Raw genomic sequence first — 24,352 nt, 5'->3', positions numbered from 1 at the left:
ATCAACTGGGATTTATCCCAGGGTTGCAAGGATTCTTCAATATATGCAAATCAATCAATGTGATACACCATATTACCAAATTGAAGAATAAAAACCATATGATCATCTCAATAGATGCAGAGAAAGCTTTTGACAAAATTCAACACCCATTTATGATAAAAGCCCTGCAGAAAGTAGGCATAGAGGGAACTTTCCTCAACATAATAAAGACCATATATGACAAACCCTCAGCCAACATCATCCTCAATGGTGAAAAACTGAAACCATTTCCACTAAGATCAGGAACAAGACAAGGTTGCCCACTCTCACCACTATTATTCAACATAGTTTTGGAAGTTTTAGCCACTGCAATCAGGGAAGAAAAAGAAATAAAAGGAATCCCAATTGGAAAAGAAGAAGTAAAGCTGTCACTGTTTGCAGATGACATGATACTATACATAGAGAATCCTAAAGACGCTACCAGAAAACTACTAGAGCTAATCAATGAATTTGGTAAAGTAGCAGGATACAAAATTAATGCACAGAAATGTCTTTCATTCCTATACAGTAATGATGAAAAATCTGAAAGTGAAATTAAGAAAACACTCCCATTTACCATTGCAACAAAAAGAATAAAATATCTAGGAATAAACCTACCTAGGAGACAAAAGACCTGTATGCAGAAAATTATAAGACACTGATGAAAGAAATTAAAGATGATACAAATAGATGGAGAGATATACCATGTTCTTGGATTGGAAGAATCAACATTGGGAAAATGACTCTACTACCCAAAGCAATCTACAGATTCAATGCAATCCCTATCAAACTACCACTGGCATTTTTCACAGAACTAGAACAAAAAATTTCACAATTTGTATGGAAACACAAAAGACCCCGAATAGCCAAAGCAATCTTGAGAACGAAAAATGGAGCTGGAGGAATCAGGCTCCCTGACTTCAGACTATACTACAAAGCTACAGTAATGAAGACAGTATGGTACTGGCACAAAAACAGAAATATAGATCAGTGGAACAGGATAGAAAGCCCAGAGATAAACCCACGCACATATGGTCACCTTATCTTTGATAAAGGAGGCAAGCATATACAGTGGAGAAAAGGCAGCCTCTTCAATAAGTGGTGCTGGGAAAACTGGACAGGTACATGTAAAAGTATGAAATTAGAACACTCCCTAACACCATACACAAAAATAAACTCAACATGGATTAAAGACCTAAATGTAAGGCCAGACACTATCAAAGTCTTAGAGGAAAACATAGACAGAACACTCTATGACATAAATCACAGCAAGATCCTTTTTGACCCAGCTCCTAGAGAAATGGAAATAAAAACACAAATAAACAAATGGGACCTAATGAAACTTAAAAGCTTTTGCACAGCAAAGGAAACCATAAACAAGACCAAAAGACAACCCTCAGAATGGGAGAAAATATTTGCAAATGAAGCAACTGACAAAGGATTAATCTCCAAAATTTACAAGCAGCTCATGCAGCTCAATAACAAAAAAACAAACAACCCAATCCAAAAATGGGCAGAAGACCTAAATAGACATTTCTCCAAAGAAGATATACAGATTGCCAACAGACACATGAAAGAATGCTCAACATCATTAATCATTAGAGAAATGCAAATCAAAATTACAATGAGATATCATCTCACACCGGTCAGAATGGCCATCATCAAAAAATCTAGAAACAATAAATGCTGGAGAGGGTGTGGAGAAAAGGGAACCCTGTTGCACTGTTGGTTGGAATGTAAATTGATACAGCCACTATGGAGAACAGCATGGTGGTTCCTTAAAAAACTAAAAATGGAACTACCATACGACCCAGCAATCCAACTACTGGGCATATACCCTGAGAAAACCATAATTCAAAAAGAGTCATGTACCACAATGTTCATTGCAGCTCTATTTACAATAGCCAGGACATGGAATCAACCTAAATATACATCAACAGATGAATGGGTAAAGAAGATGTGACACATATATACAATGGAATATTACTCAGCCATAAAAAGAAATGAAATTGAGTTATCTGTAGTGAGGTGGATGGAGTTAGAGTCTGTCATATAGAGTGAAGTAAGTCAGAAACAGAAAAACAAACACAGTATGCTAATACATATATATGGAATCTAAGGGCAAAAAAAAAAGGTCATGAAGAAACTAGTTGCAAGTCGGGAATAAAGACACAGACCTACTAGAGCATGGACTTGAGGATATGTGGAGGGGGAAGGGTAAGCTGTGACAAAGTGAGAGAGTGGCATGGACATATATACACTACCAAACGTAAAATGGAAAGCTAGTGGGAAGCAACCGCATAGCACAGGGAGATCAACTCGGTGCTTCGTGACCATCTAGAGGGGTGGGATAGGGAGGGTGGGAGGGAGGGTGATGCAAGAGGGAAGAGATATGGGAACATATGTATATGTATAACTGATTCACTTTGTTATAAAGCAGAAACTAACACACCATTGTAAAGCAATTATACTCCAATAAAGATGTTAAAAAAAACAAAACAACATCAAAAAATAACTACAATCAGCAATATGAAGGCAGCTGAAAAAAAAGAGACATGCTCCCTGTCCTCAGGGAGCTTACACTCTAATGTGGACAGATAGGCTGTAAACAAATAAGTTAATAACCTACCCAGCTGACTTTGGGCTGTAATCGGTGCACTGAAGGGAATGAGCCGAGGAAATAACATGATGGAACATGATAGAAGGTGACCCAGGGTGGAGAGGTGGGCATGGTGTGGAGGAAAGAGACCCAAAGAGATAACATGGCCATGGAAGGCCACACAGAGGAAGGAATGTTTATGAGGCAACCAAAAGGACGAGGATAAGCATGGACCCAGCACAGGGAACAGCAAAGATGATGCCCTTAGTGGGAAAGGACTTGATTTGAGGAACAGAAAGCCCAGTCTGTCTGGGACTCACGAGCAAGAGGACAACGTGATGAATTAAGTTGGGTTATACAAGATCCTATAGGCAGTGGTAAAGACTTTGTATTTATTCCAATTAATGAGGCATGATAGGACCTGGATTTTATTTTCAATAGATAACCCTGGTTGTCATTTAGGGAAGGGATTTAAGGAAGAGGGCAAAGTCAGGAGCAGGAAAACCTCTTAGGAGGCTGTTGTAAAGTCCAAGGGAGAGGTAATGGTGCTTTGATCTAGGTCTTGATAGCAGAATAGGCAAATTAAATGGTTTAGGGTCAGAGGTGGGTGTCGGGCTGGTAATGGGGAGGGATGAGGGAAAGGAAGGACTTGGGTGATTCTGGGTTTGGATAGATGATGGTGCCATTGACTGAAATGGGGGAGAACAAGTCTGGAAAGAGAACGCAAGACCTGGCTGGTGACTCTTAATAAATTTAAATGTTCTTGTGGCCTCATGTGTGGCTTGAGCAGAACTGCAACTTTCTCGGTTTTCTCCCGGCAAGGTAACACCTTAAGCCCAAACAGATGTGGTGCCTTCCGCACGAGCCATCTCAGGGAGGGAGTCTTACACCGTGCCTCCTCCACGCATGATACCGTCCAGCTGGGGGTTCCACCTAGCTCACCTCAGTTTCTTCTGCCACTGCTTAATGCCTGGCCTCATTTCCCTGTCTTCAACTAAGTTGTCAGTGGCTTCTCTCCTTCCGTTTGTCTGTTCACTAAAAAATCAAACAAGCACAAGCCGTGCTGTGTCTGATGTGGGGTGTGTCCAACCCAGAGCTTGTCACTGACAGGGGCACAAAACCAGATCTGGAGAGAATATAAGAGTCTGTCTCCATGCTACCACCTTTAACATGCCAATCCCCTCTAAGAACCCATTTGGGATCTCTCATCCTGTTTTATCCAATTCTTTCTTGACCTGACATCTATTTCCAGCCTGTGCCACCTCTTGGGTCACCAGTTCTATTGCCTGATTTCCTTTTATTCTCTGACTCAGTGACTGGAGGTGAAAAGATTTCTTTACATATTACTCTCAAACTACCAGACTGGGGTAATATTACTCTTAGTAACGATAGTTGCTATTTATTAAATATTTACGAGGGAACATACACCTTGCCAAGTGCTTTGCGTGCATTTTCTCAATTAAGAACGCTATGAAGAGGTATTAGTATTCCACTTTACAAATGAGACTTGGCGAGCTTTAGCAAGCCGCCCGAGGTCACCCAGCTCACGAGAGGAGGGGGCTGGGTTTGATCCCAGGTCGCAGTCTCCCCTCCCAATGCCACCGCCCTGGAGGAGGGAAGGCCAAAGTATTGTGGCCTTTCAGAGGCGGGACACTCACACGATCTCTGGTGGCCAGCCAGGTTTTCCTGTGACTGGGGGTAGGTGTAGCAAGTGTGGAGGGTTTGGAGTCTGTTTCTGAAGCACTGGGGTGGCGGGAGCTGGGTGGGTTAGTAACTGCTCTTACATTCACTTCAGGAGCGACGGACCCACATCTGGTTCTACAGGATCGACAGTGTGGCCGACGGAAGCTCTGTAGACATGCAAAGCTCCAACGGTGACTTGGGAAACACGGGAGAGCTGAGAGTTTGTTCCAAGTCAGAATGTAGCAATATTCCTACTTTATACAAATGAATAAAGGCTGGAGCGGAAGGCCTCAGTCTCCTCAACAAAGGGCAGGCCTCGCTCGGGGCACCCGTGTGCTAAAGGGTGGGTGCCCGTGGGCAGCTGAGCAGGGCTTCTGCGTGGCCCCTTCTTTCCCACCGCTGAGGGGAGACTCAGCTCCATGCCCACCCCCGTCCGGCAATGTCTCACACCCTCTGGGAGAGAACTTAAACGTCTTGTCCGAGGTCTGATCCGGAAATGTCCCCCTCATCAAGCAAAGGCTGGGAGAAGCTCAAGTCCACCTCTGTTTTTAAAGCTTCTAGTAATATATTTTTCTAAAGCAAAGAAATGCAAAACAGGGTTCCTGGCTTGGTTTATAATTTTCAATGTTTAAATTAACAAAACAACTCCTTTTAACATAAAAAATATATATAATTGTGCTAGTCACAAGATCATTGTAGGATTTATGAACTAATCATAATTCAGAGAGCCCTAGAGTTCCTGTGATCTAGCCAGTGTATTCCTCTGAATGCAGAAGCTCACTTGGAGATCAGGTCGGTAGTGCTCGATGCCTGCTGTGAATTACCAGAAGGTGTGACTTGAGCCAAATAGCCCTCCTGGCTTCCCTGTGATAGCCACGACCACAGAGAAAGGGGCAGGCTCCAACTGCGGCCCCCCACACTCTGCCCTTTCTATAAAATACAACTTTCAAGTCGATATCAGCTGATTTCAAAAGAAAAAAAAAATTGTTTTAAATTCCCCCTTGCCCCAGAAGCAAGAGAGAATAAGGAAGCAAATGCTTTAGGAGAACCTGAATGCCTGAGCCTTTATATGTATATTATTTCATAGCTCTCACGACTGCCCTGAGATGGTGTAATTTACGCATTATTCAACCTGTTTGTGTATCAGGGAAATAATTCGTCCAAGGTCACCTAGCATATCCAGGATTAGAACCTAGATCCTTTGACATCAAAGCCTGAGCTCTTTCTAATCTTCCAGTCTGATCATGCCATGAAGCCACACGAAGCCCAGGAGGAGCCCAGTGGGGCTGGAAGGGGGCCTGGGGTGGTCACTCTCCTCCGTGTCCCTACCGTGTTGGGGCAAACTTTGACTTTTCTGGATCTTTTCACTGTTTCTTTCTCTTTCCGTTTCTTATCCTGGCTGGCTGGGCCCCCACTCTGCCCCTTGTTTATGATACTTATTTTTCCATCCACAGCAAAATAATTCACATCAAGGTAATTGATCATGAGGCGTATGAGAAAAACAAGAATTACTTCATTGAGATGATGGGCCCCCACATGGTGGATATGAGTTTTCAGAAAGGTGTAGTACCCTGTCCTGCACACTAATGTCAACTCTCTCCTCTCCTCTTCTGTTTCCTCCTTTCTCCACTCCTTTTGTCTCCTTCTCTTCCCCTTTCTTCTGCCTCTCTGGTTCACTGTCCCTTGTTTCTTTTCTGTTTCTCTCTTTTCCCCTCTCCTTCTCCCTCTGTTTTCTCTGCACCCAGCTCTGTCCTAACACCTGCCAGCCTGTCACATGGTGTTGTAAGAGGGATGCACAAGAGCCCATGGCAATTTTTGTGGGATGGGGAAATGGATATGGGGAAAAAACCGCAAGAGAGAGAAAGAGAGAGAAAAAAACCACCAGTCACAGCCCCGAGAGTATCGTATATGAGGCTCTCTGCTTCTCCTGAGTGGTTTAGGATACAAGGAAGAAAAAGATAGTGCAATCCCAGGCAGAAGGGCAGCCCTGAGAAACTGGCCCAGCTCTCAGCATAGAGATCCGTGGGGCAGCTCTTCTCAGGGCTAAGCTGATAATCTCTGGATGTTGACAATCAATGTATTTGTATTTGGGTTCTGTTTGTGGTTCATCCCATTCCCCAGGACAGGCTTTAGGAGCCATCTTATCTGCCATATCCCTGCCAGCAAGTGTGTTTTTCCCTCCCTGACCTTGACTGAGCTGAAAGTACAGGTTTGAGTTCTAGGTCTAGGTCAAAGACTTACCTGCTGTCTTCTGTCTTCCCTAAGCAGGGCATCTAGGTGTGAAGGCAGTTAGAAGAGTGGGAGAGAGGATTCTGACCTGAGGCGAGGCTTCCCCAAGAAGTCACAGGACTTCTCAGAGTGGACGCAGCTTTTGCCTTTGATTTAAATGGCCCCATACACCCCAGCCGCCAATAGACAGTCAGAAAATCCTCTTCTGGATGGATCATACTGTGGAAGAGGGAGCCGTCAATCATGCTCCTCCAGACCATGCCCATGGTCACAGAGCAAGCACACCCTTCCCATCCCACAGCAGAGTCCCTGCAGTGGAAAGACAGGCCAGGCTCACAGCCCTTAGACAGCCCTAGAGTACCATATCTAGGGCAAGAGAGATTCCCAGAAAATGCTTCTCGACAATCAGTGAGCTTTGTCTTTTGTGCAATGAGCAGGGTGTGGAAAGGTGTCCAAAAAGTGCCCAAAAGGTCACACACACACACACACACACACCACAAATGCACAGCAAGTGCTGTGCCCAAAGCACCTTAGATCCACCTACCACTTTGTAGAAAACAAAGCTGAGCCTGTCTTCAGAATGGAACAGAAACATCAGAGGCTCTGATGAGACTTTTTAGGCTATTGTTTGTTAGCACCTTTTTGCCCTTTAGAGAGCATTTAGGTCCCAGGCCAAAAAGGAAGAAAAAAAAAGAGAGAGAGAGAGAGAAAGAGAAAAAGAAAAGAAAAAACCCCACAAAAATAAAACAAACAAAACCAAAAATAAAAGCAGAAAATAACAATTAGGGCTCACTATTAGGACCCGTTGACACCACTGTGGTTCCATGAAGGAACAGGAGAAGCCACACAGGGAGACCCAGGCCCACATGGCAACTTCGCCAAAGACAACGGACCTGAGCCAGCCTCAGGCCAGGCTCTGGAAGGAAGTGATTTTCGAGAAAACTTTGCTTCCCTGTATGATTTGGTTTTATTAAAAGACACTGTGCTTTGTTGAGATACCGAGAAATGAACAGAAACCTCCATTATCATGTCCACCAGACCCTTGGTAATCAGCATGTAAGCCAGCTTTGGTACACATCACTGCTATATGATAGAAGTCCGAAGATGATTTAGAATTGATGATTTACATCATTTTTACCACATTTTTCAGGAGTGCATCAGCTGTAGATATTAAAGGAATACTACATCCTATTGTGGTTAATACATATTTATTTTACTTCCCACCACTGAAGCCCTGTGAGATAAAGAATGAGAAAGATAATAGAATTCTGCCTTCTTTCCTTCCCTTCTCTCTCTCTCTCTCTGGTTTCCCTGCCTCATAAATACTTTCAAGATTTTCCTTATGAGGCCCACATAAGAAGTGGGTATAGACACAAGGAGGGGAAACAAGCCCCTAGATAGATACTGTTGACATATTTCCTGTTGTAGAAAAGCCCTGGGTCACCCCAGATGGGCCAGCAGTTCACCTATTGCCCAAAGAAATGCCAATTACCATGTGACACCCAATAGAATGTGCTGCCCAACTCACTTCCTACTAACCATCAGCAGGATCGAAAATGACTCCTCCCCACCATCAGCCCCCTTTTTCCTTCCCATTTCCCTCCTGTCCTCCTGGATCCCTTCCTTTGCCAACTTTTCCTTGCCTCCTGGCTCCCTTTCCCTCTCACCTGTAAGGACAACTATGACCAAGGAGATAAGAAAAGCTAAGACCATTTTTGACACAAGAGCAATACAATCCACCAAGTCCTGTCAAAAGCCACCATGGCAGCGCTGGGCTGCATGTGCCAGGAGTGATGGGGAATGATTTTAAAGGCTGGGCTCCGGGTGACCAACCAATCTACCGACCCAGTCGACACTCTCTCTCTTGTTGTCCCTACAGGAAAACCGTAAGGGTTAAAATAGTAGATGAGGAGGAATACGAAAGGCAAGAGAATTTCTTCATTGTCCTTGGTGAACCGAAATGGATGGAACGTGGACTATCAGGTGTGAGATTCTTAAAAACAAAACAAAATAAAACAACGAAAGAAAAAATTTAAACAAGTTGAAAAGCAACAACAACAAAAAGCAACTATGTTTTTTTCTCCCCCCTTTTCTTTCCTTTTCCTCCTTCCTCCTTTTGACCAAGGGACTTTTTTATTCTTTTCCCCCCTGTACTCTCGCTCTTACCCTGTTTCGGTATCATTTCTGCCTTCTTAGCCATAGCTTTTTTCCACGTCCTCCTTTTTCACCTTTTGGACACACTACAGCCTCAACCCCTCATGACCCTGATGAGTTACTTCTGCCTTGTGCTCCAGTTATCCGATTACCAATGTCCCCTGCACTCCCCACCCTCACAGCCCCCCACCATACCCACAGAGTCACCTGTAAATGTGCAAACTCCTTGGTGGGTGGGGAGGAGAAGATAAAGAAAGGAATGTAATGTGATGCATGCCTCTGTCCCTTCCCTGCCTTGTTCCCCTTCCACCCCTCACTCTCTAGCCTGGATTGAATGGGGGAGGGTCTGGGATGGGGGCTGGAACCCGTGTTGCCATGATGCTTTGAGTCTTCTGCTGCATCTCCCAACCTCCGTTGAGTGCTTGGCAGGTTATTCACTTGCAGAGTGGCCCATGGGCCCCTTTGTCCTTCATGGAGGTAAGTGTTTTATCTGGCTATTTCACAGCTGGGTAGAGCAAAACATGGAAAGGTATACCAATTGTCAGAGGCCACGCTTCTGAGAGCTCTCTGAGAGAAAGCTGCCTTCTGAGGTAGTCGTGCAATCTGGAATCCTGAGCTGTTCATCCTTCCCTTGACATCCCACCCCAACCCACTCTACCTCTGTTCTAGCCCAAGGTGGGGTACTTTATTCAGACTACTTTAGGATAATGCAGTCCCGAAATCAGAAAATTGAGTCTGCAAAATGAAAGTGGTTAACTCCAGGTATGGAAATCTCCTTAGCCGGAGGGTCCTGGAAGAGGATTGACATTGGGCAGGCCCAGAGTATGGTCTTACAGGTTTTCCAATGGAAGGGACTCCAATAGATGGGCATGCTTGGTGTTGATCTCTGAGAAACAGGTGTTGGACGGTTCACAGAAGCCTGCCTTGGCTTGACATCTGCAAATGAGCGTATCACCCAGGTCTCGAGATAACCCTCATCCCACACCAGAGACGTGGCCTCCTCTCCTCCTTTCCTCAGGCCCTGCATCTTGGGATACCTGCCTAAGGGACTGATTACATTGCAACCAAGGCAGTAGTAAGGAAAAATTTCTTCCCTTGAAGAAAATGATTAGAAGCTACAACTTTGAAAGTGTTGGAGGAATATATGTGGGTAAGAGTCCTCTTGGGAAATACCAAGAGGAGGTCATTCACACTCCCCTTCAGGAGAGATGTGCTGCTGGAGCCTCATGAAGGATAGAACGGTGAGACCTACTTGTTTGTCAAAAAGGTGATGATTCTGCAGCTACTTCATAGTCACGTGACAAAGGGCAGCATGAAGCCTTTCACTCAAGGACAAATCTAAGAGATTCGGTCACTATGCTCCGAAAGGCTCATGCCCAGGTCTTCTCAGACACGAATGATTGTTCAGTTCTCCTTGCCTTCTGGGGACTCTCTCTGCAGACCTGACCGGTTCTGTGCCCACACTGGTTTTACACCTGGTGTTAGAGAGGCAGAAGCCCTCTCTGCCTTCCATTATTCATCCTTTTGTTGGCCACCTAATAAGATGTTGCCATGAGTCTGATTGCCAAAGAGTGCTGGAAGAAAAGAGAAAATCTCCAGTTCCCTTGCTTCCCAGATTGTGTTTCCGCCACCCAGAATATTTTCAGAAATTGTCTCAACACCTGCCCTACTTCATTCTCATCTCCCTTGTGCATTTAATGCACATCTTCATGATTGGATGGGCATAGCAGACACCTAAGGCCATTGTAAACTAGCGTCATCAATTTCCACAGTCCCAGCTACTTCCATGCAAATGAAAGCAGGACAAAGGATTGCACAGGGTAGCTGAAAAGAAGGCAGTCTTCTCCAGACAAGAAGAATGGGTTGGAAGTCCATCTCTGACTTTATTCTCCAGTAAAGAGACTCTTCTTTTCTGCTTCCCCAATAAACCCCATTCAACAGCTGGACAGAGAGTGACCTAAAATAAACCTTGCGGTCTTCAAGAGACTTGGCCAAACATGAATGCCTATGGCTACTCCTCATTTGAGGACCCCTTTTTACTGCATTGGATTTTCTGTCCAAGGAGATGTCAGCAGAGTCCTAGTGGAGCCCAGTCCTGGGGGAGGGAGTAGGTGAGAAGGTAAGGATTTTATCGAGCTATTGGTGTGATATGCCTCCAGATCTTCCCAGTAACCAAGATGCCAAGATGGAAGGTGCCAATAGGAAAGGTGTCAGTCTTCTGTCAGTTTCTATTGTCTATAGGGTTCATTTTCACTTTCTTCAGATCTTCTCATATTTTGGCATTAGAGCACAAGTTGATAGGTCATAGAACTTGATTGTCTAGATTCACAGTCAAATGAAACCCCATCCTGATTTCCAGAATGTCCTGCTGTTCTCAAAGTGAGAAACAACACAGCGGAAATTGCTTTACATTATCACTGCTGCATGGGAGAGTCTTAGGCATTCAGAACAGCATAGTATAGTGTGTGCATGGTCAAAATGACAATTGCATTACAAAAAAAGTAAAGGACTATATTTGAAATAGGAGATTCTATTCTTGGCAAACAAAACAGACTTCAGAGGTGAGATTAAATGCTCTGGACAAGTTGGGGGAGGGAATAAGGGAGGATGAATAGGAAACACAGTTGCCTTGGAGTAGAGGAAGCCCTGGGGTCTAGCAGTGGACAGCTGAGAGCAACTCTGAGCAGCATGGTCGAGGCTGTCAGGCCTGGGCCTGGACATTGGAAGCCTCAGGTGGGAAAGGAAAGCTCTCTCCCCCAGGAATGGGGCCTGTTTGCGCCCCCTCTTACCACATCCATGGGCTCACCCTAACAAGCTGCCCAAATGCGCCCAAATTCTTCCAAATACTCAGAGCTATGCTGTTTCCTGCTTGTCCCTGGGATGTCTGAGCAGGGATAAATGACTCTCACCTGACCCTGGGGATCAATGCAGGGGAAAGTTCAGCTCCAGCTTCTCTCATCAGCAACAGCAGGAAAAACACCCTGGAGATATCATGTCACTCAGAGTTGGTCTACCTAGATCTCGCTGACCCATCCATAACTGCTAAGTGGAAAGTCTCAGATTCGTGTAGACATGACAGCAAATGGTGCAGGTCAGCTGACTTAAAGCCCTCTCATAGTGCTAAAGATGATCCTGGTGTTGGGAGTGATGTCTGAGTAAAAACCAGGGCAGCAGGGACCTTTCTGGAAGAGCTGCCCCTTGTCTGGCCTCCCTGGATACACTAATGTGTTTGGATCTCTAGTTTCTGCTGGAACCTGGGGGGCAGGAGGGGCTGTTCTGTCCAGATCCACAGAAGGAGCAGAATGAACAAGCTCTCTTGCTATCTATCGTCTATCTATCTATCTATCTATCTATCTATCTATCTATCTATCTATCTATCTATCATCATCTATTATCTATCTATCTATCATCATCTATTATCTATCTATCTATCATCTATTATCTATCTATCTATCTATCTGTCTATCTATCTATCATCTCAGTGTAGTAAGGAGATCCATTGATCCATTACCCCTTAGAATTCCATATGGGAGAAGCCAGAAAAAGTCAACTGCTGTTCTCCCTGCTTATGTACCATAAAGATTCTGGATCCATATGTGTTTTCAGTGGCTGTGAATATGGGATTACAGACCTGAGTGGCATTCTTAGAGATTTTTAGAAAAAACAATCTACAGACACTTTCCCCCACCCCCTGCCCCACTCCTTCCTCAGCAATCTCCCTCAGTCGCCAGCTGCACCAGGAATATGTAACAGGATGTTCCCAGGCTTTTATTTGACAAGAGCCAGGGAGTGAGGTACCGTACTAAGACACCATCAAGGTGAAAATGTGGTATGTTACAAGAATTTTTTTTATTTTTGGATCTTGAAATCGAAGAGAGTTTAGCATAAGTGAAAACTCAGGGGCTAGGGATGACCTGTGCTGGGTACATCTTTAACCAAACCATGGTTCCCAGGCCATGCAGGGACCTTGTATTTGTCATCTCCATCTACCAATAGCTTTCAGTATGACAGTCTCCCTGGTCCAGAATATCTGGACTCTGACTTAGCCTGTCCTTTCTGAAACAAAACACCATCCAGAGATGCAGCTCCACAGGATCTATGAAAAATACAATTGCCAAAATAGGTGACCAACAGTAAATCTCTAATGAGCATCTACTAATTACAATGACTCTGCAATTGACTTTGCAGTGACCTTGTAGGCACAGATGATACAAAATGGGAGGAGTCCATGGCCTCCAACCTCCAGGCTATCTCTCTAAAATGGCACACTATTCAAGGAAAACATTTTGCAGGATTTACCTTTTCACAAGTTCATTCTTTTAGGGGTACTCAAAGCCGGGTCAGGGTTGCAACCTATACAGTTTTCAAGATAACTGGATTCTCACTCCTTTACAGAATGGATGTGATAACCTGATCCCTTAGAAGACCACAAATGACCAACTCTGTCTCTTCTCCACCCACTTGGTTCCCCCATCCTCATTCCTCTATCCCTGGCCCTCAGAGTTGCAGGGAAGGTGTGGGGGAAATTTGCAGCTGCAGGCCCCTGGTGCTCAGCAGTCTCTCCAGGAGTTCACACCTCTTGCTGTGGCTGCGGCTGCTGCCCATGCTCCAATTGCTGCCTTTTGCATGTGGCTGCAGAGTTCTCATCTGCTAAGTTCACTGCTTTCCTTGTGCTACTGCAACCACAAAGCCTGGGGACACTTTTAAGATGGGACCTTAATGCTCTTTCCTTTTCTTTCTTCCCCTGTCTGGTACCCATTTGCAAACAGCGCTCCTGTTGTCTCCAGGTAAGGGGAGTCTTCCCCCCTTTTTCTGCTTCTTGCCAGTGCCATTATTTAGTTTAAGACCAATGTCCTTTGATTTATTTACTAGGAACTGTGGGCCCAACTTAACCTAACAAGTTCTCCTAAGGACTTGGAGATATTTCCCCACCTGAAGTAATTGTGAGGAGGTAGACAATTCCTTGAGCACCATTTCAGTGGATGTGGGTAAAGGCATAGCTGGGCCTCTCTGAGACCAGGAAGAGAATTGAAACTTACCACAGAAATGGTGGGTCATAGACTTCCCCTGAGTCTTAATTCCTCTGTCATCTCATGTTGTGGGGCAAGAGAGGATGAGAGTCAGAGCTGACTCTCCTAATAGGATCATGATGAGATGAGAAAGAAAATACTTTGATCTTGAGGGGTCCAGGGATAAATAATCAGGAACTGCTGTGAGAACATGAAAAGCAATTTTTAAGGAATCTGGAATTTTATTGATCCTGAAGATCTTCCATTTCATCACAGCAGAGACCTAAATTTCTAGAACTTTGGTTCATTTGTCATTGATCCTTGAAATCACATGTGCCATGAACAACAAGAAGAATTAGAATATTATGGCAGGGTGGGGGGGGGCAATGATCTGGTTGGATATAGAAATTTGGGGGAATTTATTTTGGAGATATTCTCACACAGAGTCTAGAGCCTGTTGTAGGAAACACATCTCCTTTGAGAGTATGCTTGCATCAGTGGAATCAAATCATAGACAATGTCCAACTTTGTGAGCAGTTAGGAAAGCATTTCCAGCATATCAGCAATACTATAACTCTTGGTGCAGGCAGAGTGAGCTATACAAGATGTCTCAACATATGTTAAAATAACATTTTATACTTCATCAGTTCTTTGAATGTATAAAAATTTTAAGGTCATTTGAGAGGCAAACCATCTTACAGAATTCATTGGTACTCAGTCACCATAGGCTGTATGCTGAGTTTGAGAAAGGGGCAGTGCACATAGTAAGGACATTTACCTCCTTGGAGTCTCAAACCAAAATAAAAAATATAAGTAGGAAAACCCCTACATTTTCCCTTTATGGAAAAAATTACTCCAGCTTCCCTGGCCTCTTGCTTCCTCTTATATCAATAGGATAATGACTATCTCCGGTCCCATATATTCCACTCTTCTCCCAGGGTTTTAATGTCAGAGTATTGGGTGTTCTCCACTTCACTCATCTTCTCGCCTGAGGAGGCATTTGGGCTTTTTTGTTCCAACTCTTGCCTCTACCCCCCCACCAGCCACACACATATGCACACACCAAAGGTTGTGATTTAATTTAAGCTTCATTATACTTTTAACACATTGGCACAGATACTAGTAGAAGCTAAAACAGGAAAAGAAGGTGTCATTTCCTAGATCTTTCAATCTGTAAACCTGCAATTTAGGAGCCCTTGGTTAGACTTTAAATTCACTGGAAATCTCAACTCCTTGTTTGGATTTTCCCGTGTGGCCAAGCAAACATGATTTACAATGCCTGGTGATGAAAGATGGAGAGAAAATATGTTCAATCTGAACTACACCACCAAGCTCAGGGACCTGGGAGTTAGAGCACTGTCTGCACCGCCCCATTTCTTTCTGAGGATGTCTGTAGAACATTCATGGCAATCTATTCCAGTCTTACCTGGCAAGCTCTTTTCTCTTCCAATATCTGTTTAATCTTCTATCCTATTAATAGTCTCATTCTCTCTTTTTCCTCTTCCTCCTCCTTCTCCTAGACCTGAGAGTTTGTTTAGTCAGTCTGAATATCAAGATCACCTGTCATTTATTCTCTACACTTGAAATTCAGAGGAGTTACATAAACAAGTGATCAGAATAATTATGGTCTTTTAGGTTTGAGACTCATGACTCTCTCAAGAAATTAACTATTTGAGTGTAAGGGAATGATAATTACAGAAGTAGAAAAAGGCAGAAATTGATACCAAACCCAGATACTAAATCAGAGTTGATTTAAAGACATGTGAATCAATCAATTAACAGATATATATAGAGAGAGAGTGAGAGAGTACCTCTGTGGGGTACTGTGGGGCTGTGGGAGATCCAAAGATAGAGGATTGGTTATTTGTCAAAGAGATTTCTGCAGAGAGCTAGAAGGAAAAACTGACTGTCACCACAGGGGTGGACAGGTCAGTAGCTAGATCAATATCCTGTCAGATGGATATAGTGCTAGATTGATAGCTAGACAAGGGGTTAGACAGGTACATTTATAAGTCACTGGAGAGCTCATTACATTGGTATAAAGTTCTTGTGGCACATGTAAAATATGACAAGGGGGAATTGGGGAGGGAGGAGTGGAATAATACTGTCACTACTAGGATAGGCATTGTGATATGGTGCCAAAAGCTACAAGTAGAGGAAAAGAGTACCCATGCTTTTAAAGAATCTACGTATACATCTTTTTCCAAAGACTTTTATTCAGAGTGGCTTGCAGTCTGGCTTCTAGGATCACTGACTTCATAGCCAGACTTATATTCAGAATTAACTAATAAGAGGCTCATATGGACTAAATGAAGTCAGGCTGCTAGGGGGTGTCTGCATAGAAATGTACAGGAGGACATTGATCGTTGAGAAATAATTGTTTCCTAAAGTGGTCACCAACACTAAAGGGAGGACAGCACCACGGACAGCTCCCCCAACGTTTTGGGATTGCCTTCTGTGTTTGGTGCCAGAAGCACTGAGTAAAACAGCCAGCTCAGGAATCCTCCGCATACTCTTACCAGCTTCATTCAAGACAACTCAGAAATTTTTATATAAAACAGACTCTCTGCTTGGTTTATAATTTTTCCAGTGAATTCTTTTCCTTGCAACCTCGAGAGCTCAAGTCTCACCCCTCCCCATGCTTCACAAATACCCAAGATAAAAAGAAGAGAAGACCTTTTGGCCTCTGACCCATTTCGTCCTTGAGATTATTCAAGGACTAGAGAATTCCCCTAGGAGATTCACTGTGTGGAATGAAAGCAATTAAAGAGGCAAATAAAAGAATTAATTGCATGTAAGAATGTGGACTCGGCTGGAAAGATGTTTAAACGAGCTGTGAAAGAAACAGGATGCCAAGAGCAATTTTCTAATCAAAGGGGAATAAAAAGACTCAATCTCTAGTCCACTTTAATCTAGAAAACGCGTCTTCATGGTGAAGTGGTCTTTAAATGGACTCACCAGCTGAAGTGCAAAAAATTTCTAACTGTTCAGCATGAGAAGGGACCACCGGTAAATGAGTTAAGATGCTGAGGGGTGACAGGGAATGCCTCAAAAGGAAATAGAGGAAGAGCTTTCTTTTGTTTTGTTTTTGAACAAGTATTTGTGTTTCAGAAGAAATGTGCCTGGTTCCTTAGAAATCCTGGGGATCTTTCATTTGGAAATCATGAAGTTTGGGGGGAAATCTTCCAAGTTTCTCATGGTGAGGATAATATTCACTAGTATGAAATGTAGATATTCCTGGAAACATCCCTTCTTCCTCCTTTATAGAGGAGAACACTCCCAAGAGTGTTGGAGACAGATGTTAATGGGAACCAGTGGACATTCCCTTTGGGTGAAAATGTGCTTCTGACCCCCAAGAACTCTTACATGAAGTAGTTGACCAGTCATGCCCAACAGTTCAAAATTGTTAAAGGTCAAGAGATTTGGCTTTTGTTCCCAGCTCTTCAATATCTCACCAAATGTCTTGGGACTTCACTTGGTGCTATTTCTCAGAAGATCCTTGGGTCAGATTGCCCACCCAGGTATAAAATCAAAAGAAGAATGTTTAGCCCAGGCCTGCAAGGAACACTCTCATGGTCTGATGATCATAAAGTGTTTAGCACCTTATAGAAAAAGGCACTAAAAAGTACGCAAAATAATCATCCTCAAGAGCTATTTGCCGTGTGCCCACTGCCCATGCCTAATACTCTGAGCTTTAGACTTCCAGGGAATGGCAAATGGGCTAAAGCTAGTCTGATTTTGTTTTGTTGCAGAGGTGACAGACAGGAAGCTGACTGTGGAGGAAGAGGAAGCCAAGAGGATAGCAGAAATGGGAAAGCCAATATTGGGTGAACACCCCAAACTAGAGGTCATCATTGAAGAGTCCTATGAGTTCAAGGTCAGGCCATAAGTGAAATGTAATTGAATAATAAAGTAATGAGGTGGGAGGTAGAAGACCTGGAGTCTTGTTCCAATGTCACCACTGAATACGTGAAGTTGAAACTGAACAACTCACTTACCCCAGTCTCAGTTTTCCCATTTGTAAAGCAGAACAAACAGTGCTGGCCTTTTGTATCTTAGGAATATTGTGAGGAAACATAACATAGCCTATGGAATAAATAAGCTATAAAGCTCCTAAATGTATCATCACTATTTAATTGTATTTTTAAAACAAATATACTAAAATTCACTACTCCAGGCTAGGTTTACTGACATCATTAGAGTTATTCTCTGTTGTATTGCTCTAAATATCCAATGTCAGCAGTCACAACTGAAGAAAAGGACAATAGAAAGACTATGCCAGAAGACACCCCCTAAGGCCATTCCATGCATAACTTTCAGAACTCACGTGGAGCCCCCTGGAGTACAGGGTATCTTTCATTCCCATGAAGCGCCAGACTCTACAATGGTTCTGAGCATTCTAACCTCATGGTTCCAAGTTTTAATCTTCCTGACAGACTACCGTGGACAAGCTGATCAGGAAGACAAACCTGGCCTTGGTTGTGGGGACCCATTCCTGGAGGGACCAGTTCATGGAGGCCATCACTGTCAGTGCAGGTAAGAGGGTCTCAAGATGGGCACAGGAAGCTCCAGGGAAGCAAAAGCACAGCCATGTCAACAACTCACCAGTCTCTGGGAGGGCCCTGTGGCCGGTCTTCCCAGCTCTAACCCTAGATGTTTGCCTTTTCACTGAGTCATTTTGGAAGAGACCTATGGGGTAACTAGAAGAGCATGGCTGTCTCTGGTTTCAAACCCTGGTTCTACTGTGTGAACTGGGACAAGCTATCCTCTCTGTGCTTTGATTTCCTCATCCAAAAAGGGAACCATTGCTACCTTTCTCAGCAAAGAGAGTAGAAAGCTACAGAGTCTGGTACTGAACAGGAACTTAAGAAATTCTGTTTTTCATCATTCCGTCCTCTTATTAATTTGTTCCTCCTTTTCTGTAAAATGCAGGGCTATTCTGATTTAGAGATGTGGGGGTCTGGGGTTGGTAAAAACTTTGCATTGACTGACAAACCCCTGCCCTGGATGACTTCAGACCTCTCCTCGGCATTTAGTGACAGGTTTCCTCCGTGGGGACCCACAGCACAGCCAGCATCCCGGAGGCCTACATGCGGGTTGGCATGGGGATGGGAGGGGTCTTGCCACCACTCACAGTATTGTCTCTTAGCACCATGGAGGCCTCCTGTACTGCCCCGCACTCCTGGCCTTGTCTCTTTTCATGAAGCTTTGTTGTCATAGCAACCCACGGGGTCACATCCCTGAGGTCCCAGCACCAGAGCCAAAGTACAGCCAGGAAGAGAGGGCCACTGCTGCTGCATTCGCTGCCCCTCTTTTCCTATCACCTGCTTCAGATACTTTCAGTCCCCCCCTCTGATGACCTTTCTTTGCCCCTATAGAGAAAATAAGTGGAATATCAGCCACATAATCTAATTCCCTCCTTTTTCAAAGGAGGGAGCTGAGATTCAGAAACCAAAGATGATTTACCCCAGGTTCCAGACTCTCTTCATAGCAAAGCTGCAATTGGAACCCAAGTGTCCTGACTCCTGCTTCCACCGGTTATGTCAAAACATGACAGAGGTTGCCTTTGACAGGGCACCAGCACATCCTCTCCCCCTGGACTGCTGAATGGGCAACTCTGCCCACATTTCCTGGCAAGGACAAACCAGGCCCATCCCTGCTCCATCCCACGGGGTATTTGGAGGACGGCACTGTCTCCCCAGGATGCCCACATGATCTGGAACGAAAGCTGTCCTGCTGGGGATGGATAATGACCAGAACCATGAGGTTATTGCAGCAGTCACGTCAGGAAGATTAGAGAGGAGCCCCACGGGTGTCCAGTGAAGAGTGGAAACAGCTGATTTCTCTTTCCTTCACCTAGGCAACCCCGCGCCTGTTCCGTCCTCCTTCCTCTCTCCCCCACTGCCCTGTCCCTCTCACGTTCTCACATCCTTTCTCTTCATCTCTTTCTCTTCCCTTTCCTACTCCCCTGTCCTCTCACCCACTCTCCCTGGGTGCCCTGCATTCAAACTGACCAATGGGGCACCCCCAACTCATTTTCTATTTCCCGCCTGTTTTCTGGTGCCTGCACCAGCTGCCCAGGAGAGAGCTGGAGTCTCCGTGCAGCCAATGATGCTCATGATGTGGGTTGGACTTGACTTGCTCATGAATGGGGATCTGACCCTGCTGTCCTTTCCCGGGCCTGTTTGTCTTGCCTGCAGCCGGGGACGAGGATGAGGATGAGTCAGGTGAGGAGAGGCTGCCCTCCTGCTTTGACTACGTCATGCACTTCCTAACGGTCTTCTGGAAGGTGCTGTTTGCCTGCGTGCCCCCCACAGAGTATTGCCATGGCTGGGCCTGCTTCGTCATCTCCATTCTCATCATCGGCATGCTCACAGCCGTCATCGGGGACCTGGCCTCCCACTTCGGCTGCACCATTGGCCTCAAGGACTCGGTCACGGCTGTTGTTTTTGTGGCGTTTGGCACCTCTGTGCCAGGTAAGAGTGAGGGGTGCTTGGATTTGCAAAGAGGGTATTACCTGGTTCGAGTGACCCCTACACACTTTGCCTCATTATCTTCCTTACCATCTCAGATCTGAGCTTAACAGAGCCTCTGCCCCTAACGTTCACAGAAGTCAATCAAAGGGGTCACTGCCACTATTAAGAATGATAGCTAACATTTCTTGAGCACTTTTGATGTGTCAAGAAGTATGTATGCTAAGCAGCTCACCTGTTTTAGCCCTGTAATGCTCACCCAAACCTTATTCAATAAGGAGAGTTATTATCCCCACTTGACAGATGAGGAGACTGAGGCCCACAGAGGTTAAGTTACCTGCTCAAGTAAGTGGCCAATTTCTTAACCTCCACATCAGATGAATAGGCCATTTCCCTCTGGCTGCAGACTAGCCTGCTTGAAGATGTGCTGGAGAAATGCCCACCAGCCTCCTCTGCTTAGGACACCTGTGAGTACAAAGTGTCTCACAGCAGGATAGGTGAAGGAAGCTTTGCAAGCTCTCGTCCTTTCATATGATGAATTACATATTCTTTTTTATTCTTATAAACACCTAAAGATGAACAGGAACAGGCATGCCTTTATTTATTCATTAGACAAATGTTTACTGAGCCTGATCCAGTCTTGTGCTGGTTGCTGGGACAATAATGGGAAACAAGACAGACATGCTTCCCTCTCCATGTGGAGTTTATAAATCTCCATGTGCGATTTATTTCTGTGCTCCAGAGCCTCGAGGGACTGGAGCCATCAGAGGGGAAGGAGCAGATATGGGTAAAAGGAACAGATGTGGGAAGAAGTTGCAGAGAATCAGAGGTAAAAAAAATTTTAAAAGCAAGGTCATAGGCAAGAAAAGGCAAGAGGTTTTCTCTGGGAGAAAATTGGCAACAAGGAGGGAAGCCAGGACAAGCCGGGCAAGGGAGAGTTTGGGGCACATCCAAGTCCTTGCAGTGTGTCCGGAGAACAGCTGGCAGCATTAGAGGCTTGAAGGTTATCCTGTGGTCCACTCAGCTGATGTGTGGCTTTGGCTGAAGCTCTTTGGATGTAGGGTGATACTACGGAAAGGGCTCTTAACATGAGGGTTTTCAGGACAAATCTCCTGATAACTTACCTTGAGTAGATTCCTTGAACCTTATTTTTCCTAACTTGTCAAATAAAAGGGTGGCTGGCAGTCCTTCCAGTGCCTACAAGTCATGCTGACATCTAAAGTCAAACAGCCTGCAAGGCCCTGTGCTCTGTATATTAACTGCAAAGGCAGAGCCCCGTCTTCCTTGAGTCCACAGCTCCCCTTGTATCTCCCCATCACGGTTCCCCAGCATGTCCTCCGTCCCCATAAATCCAGCACCTAGCGCAATGCTAAGCCCATGGGCTCAATCACAGTCTGTTACGTAAGTAAATGCCCCGTGTGACAGGTGCAATCAGGCACTTAACTGTAAGAAGCTTCCCTGGATGTCAAAGTTCCCTGGGGAGATATTATGGGACAGCAAACTCCCCTTACTGAAAAAGTAGTCAAAAGAGAACAATAAACCCATTCAGTAAATACCAGGACCAGAAAAAACCTTGGGAATCTTTCAGACGCAGGCAGATGAGGAACGGGAAGCCCAGAGAAGTAAGGTGACCCATCCAAGGCCACACAGCTTATTCATGGCAGAGCTGGGGGTAGCCCCCAAGCCCCCACCTGTCATTCCCGGACTTGGCCTGATGGCCCCAGCTGCCTTACTGGACACACTCAAAGGTAGGCCCTCCACGCCTCAGCCTCCCACCAGCTCTTGTTTGTCTCTGCCTCTTTCCAGATACGTTTGCCAGCAAAGCAGCCGCCATCCAGGACGTGTACGCAGATGCCTCCATTGGCAATGTCACGGGCAGCAACGCCGTCAACGTGTTCCTGGGCATTGGCCTGGCCTGGACCGTGGCCGCCATCTACTGGGCCCTGCAGGGACAGGAGTTCCACGTGTCAGAGGGCACGCTGGCCTTCTCTGTCACCCTCTTCACCATCTTTGCGTTTGTGTGCATCAGCGTGCTCTTGTACCGCCGGCGGCCCCACCTGGGCGGGGAGCTGGGCGGCCCTCGTGGCTGCAAGCTGGCCACGACTTGGCTCTTTGTGAGCCTGTGGCTTCTCTACATACTCTTTGCCACGCTGGAAGCCTACTGCTACATCAAGGGGTTCTGAGCCACAGCAGCCCTGGAGAGGCAGTATCAGGACCCGAGCCCCAGGAACTTCACCCGACTAGGCCCTGGCAGCGAACTGAAAGGGCGGAGTCTTAATCAATCCAACAGAATGGAGGAAATACCCATTTTACAAAGTATTTAATTCAATACAAACCAACAACAGCGACAAATCCAACTCCAGCCCATCTTCCCGCCATGTCCCTGACCCATAACAAAGTCAGACCCTTTCACCACCTTCTGTTCCACCTTCTGATTATTCCTTTGCTTCTACTTTCCTCGGGGGCAGGGTTTCTCCTGTCTGTCCAGTTGGATACATCACCGTTCTCTCACTCCACTGGCGAGGCTTGAAAATGAGTCCTATCCACGTGGCTGGCTCGGGGTTCTCTTTTCATTATCGTGGTGGCTTTCATTTTCCCATCAGGTTTTGCTCATCATTTGTTTGTTCGTCTTGTCTTTTCTCTCTGAGGTTAGTGACAACGGTGCTGTGAAGGAGCTCAAGGTCTGAGCCGATGGGTAGAGGCATGAACTTGCAGACACACCCTCTCCCACTTGCACTGGGTAACAGCTGTCTCTTGCTCCATCGAGGTCCTTTCCCCCCCCTCTCCGTTTATTCTCTTCATTCTTGAATGGACTGGTGGCATTTGGGTGGCAGTAAGTTTGCACACCCTGGCGGGGCACTAAAGAACGGGGGCTCTGGCAGGAGCACAGCTTTCTATCAAGCTTCTGTCAAAATCCAGTTTAAAACAAGAAGTCATTTTTCTCTTCCCTGCCCGAGCCTTTCGAATTCTGTCTCGTTGTGTCAATGTCTATATGTTTACCCTTCTGCAGGAAGACCCACTAAGCGGGAGATAGGGGACAAAAATAGGAATGGAATATGATGACATAGGGCAGCTAGGGAAACAGAAGGGCTATATGCCTTCTAGAACATCTTTGGCTTCGTATCTGAGGCAGGAGAGACGCGATGTCCACCTAGTGAGATCTTTAAGGGAAAAGATTATATTTAAAATGTCAGTGCTTCTGAGAAATGTCAGCTTTACCACACCCTCACTTCCTAATGCACCAGACTAAGAGCTCTGACTGTATCTTTTGATTTAATGCAAAAACTTAGAGTTTTATAAGAAAATGAGGGCCTCCTTCCACCTCTCCTGGACTCTCCGGTCACATTTGAAAGCATTTTCACAAGACAGGAACTGGAATTCCTCATCTCTCCCACATTCCTGCTTGTTTTTAAACCTCTTGAAGCTCTTTTTCCAGCCTATGGGCTATTTCTTGCCCCAGTAGGAGGAATCAAAGCTGCCATAATCCCATGGAGCCTGAGTTTATAGAGAGATTCGCGTGCCCTACAGATCTTTTCCCAACAAATTTTGAAAGGACCTGGCTTTAAAACACACACACACGCACGCACACACATACATGCGCGCATGCACGCACACACACACACACACACACACAAATAACCACACATATGAAATCGCCAAAAGACTGCCCACAGATCTTTAGGCTTTCTGCATTGACATAAATACATTTTTTAAGGGAAAAGAAGAAATTAAAAAACACCTGTTTAATTTTAAACACATTTTTTAAGAAAAAAATAGCTGAAAAAGAAACAGTGTTCATGTCATAAGCTGTGTTGACAGTTGCCAGTGGAAATGTTGGGTTGGTTTAAAAAAAAAAATAAAAGCTACACTTATATCTCTCTAAAGACAGCTTGCTTCTCCCCATGTTGCCTCAGGAAAAGGTCTAGGGGGTCACCTTGGGTTCCTTCTGGAGCTGAAGTGGTTGAGGTGAAAGTGTCATCTCCTATTTGTGTCTCCTATTTGTATCTGTCGTCTCCTCAGATGCCAATGTGCCAGACCCAGGATTTTTAAAGCAAAAAATGCTTCAGGACAATGCCACCTGTCAAAGTCTGGACTTTAAGACGCTGGAGGACGTAAGAGGTGGAGCTGTGATGATTAAAGGGGAAAGAGCTTTTTGTATTAGAAAGGCCTGGTAGGGCAGGATTCCA

At 45.1% G+C, this 24,352-nt stretch overlaps 1 protein-coding gene across 3 annotated transcripts in view; it reads left to right on the top strand.

Annotated features, from left to right (window-relative positions):
- SLC8A3 (solute carrier family 8 member A3) overlaps nt 1-24,026 on the top strand; it is a 160,392-nt gene extending 136,366 nt beyond the window's left edge. The window contains exons 1-7 of one of the 3 annotated variants that reach the window (XM_036843745.1): nt 5,805-5,861; nt 8,409-8,512; nt 13,453-13,470; nt 17,445-17,569; nt 18,129-18,228; nt 19,893-20,168; nt 21,972-24,026. In XM_036843745.1, the coding sequence (XP_036699640.1) occupies nt 8,494-8,512; nt 13,453-13,470; nt 17,445-17,569; nt 18,129-18,228; nt 19,893-20,168; nt 21,972-22,348 (915 nt within the window). In that variant the 5' untranslated portion in view covers nt 5,805-5,861; nt 8,409-8,493 and the 3' untranslated portion in view covers nt 22,349-24,026. Of the gene's footprint in view, nt 1-5,804; nt 5,862-8,408; nt 8,513-13,452; nt 13,471-17,444; nt 17,570-18,128; nt 18,229-19,892; nt 20,169-21,971 lie in introns of those variants that run through there. The other 2 variants (XM_036843743.1, XM_036843744.1) reach the window with 2 other exon arrangements.
- The last annotated feature ends 326 nt before the right edge of the window (nt 24,027-24,352 follow it).

This window comes from Balaenoptera musculus, chromosome 2, assembly GCF_009873245.2.
Source record: "Balaenoptera musculus isolate JJ_BM4_2016_0621 chromosome 2, mBalMus1.pri.v3, whole genome shotgun sequence".
NCBI classification, from domain to species: domain Eukaryota; kingdom Metazoa; phylum Chordata; class Mammalia; order Artiodactyla; family Balaenopteridae; genus Balaenoptera; species Balaenoptera musculus.
This window is presented reverse-complemented; position numbering and strand designations above follow the sequence as displayed.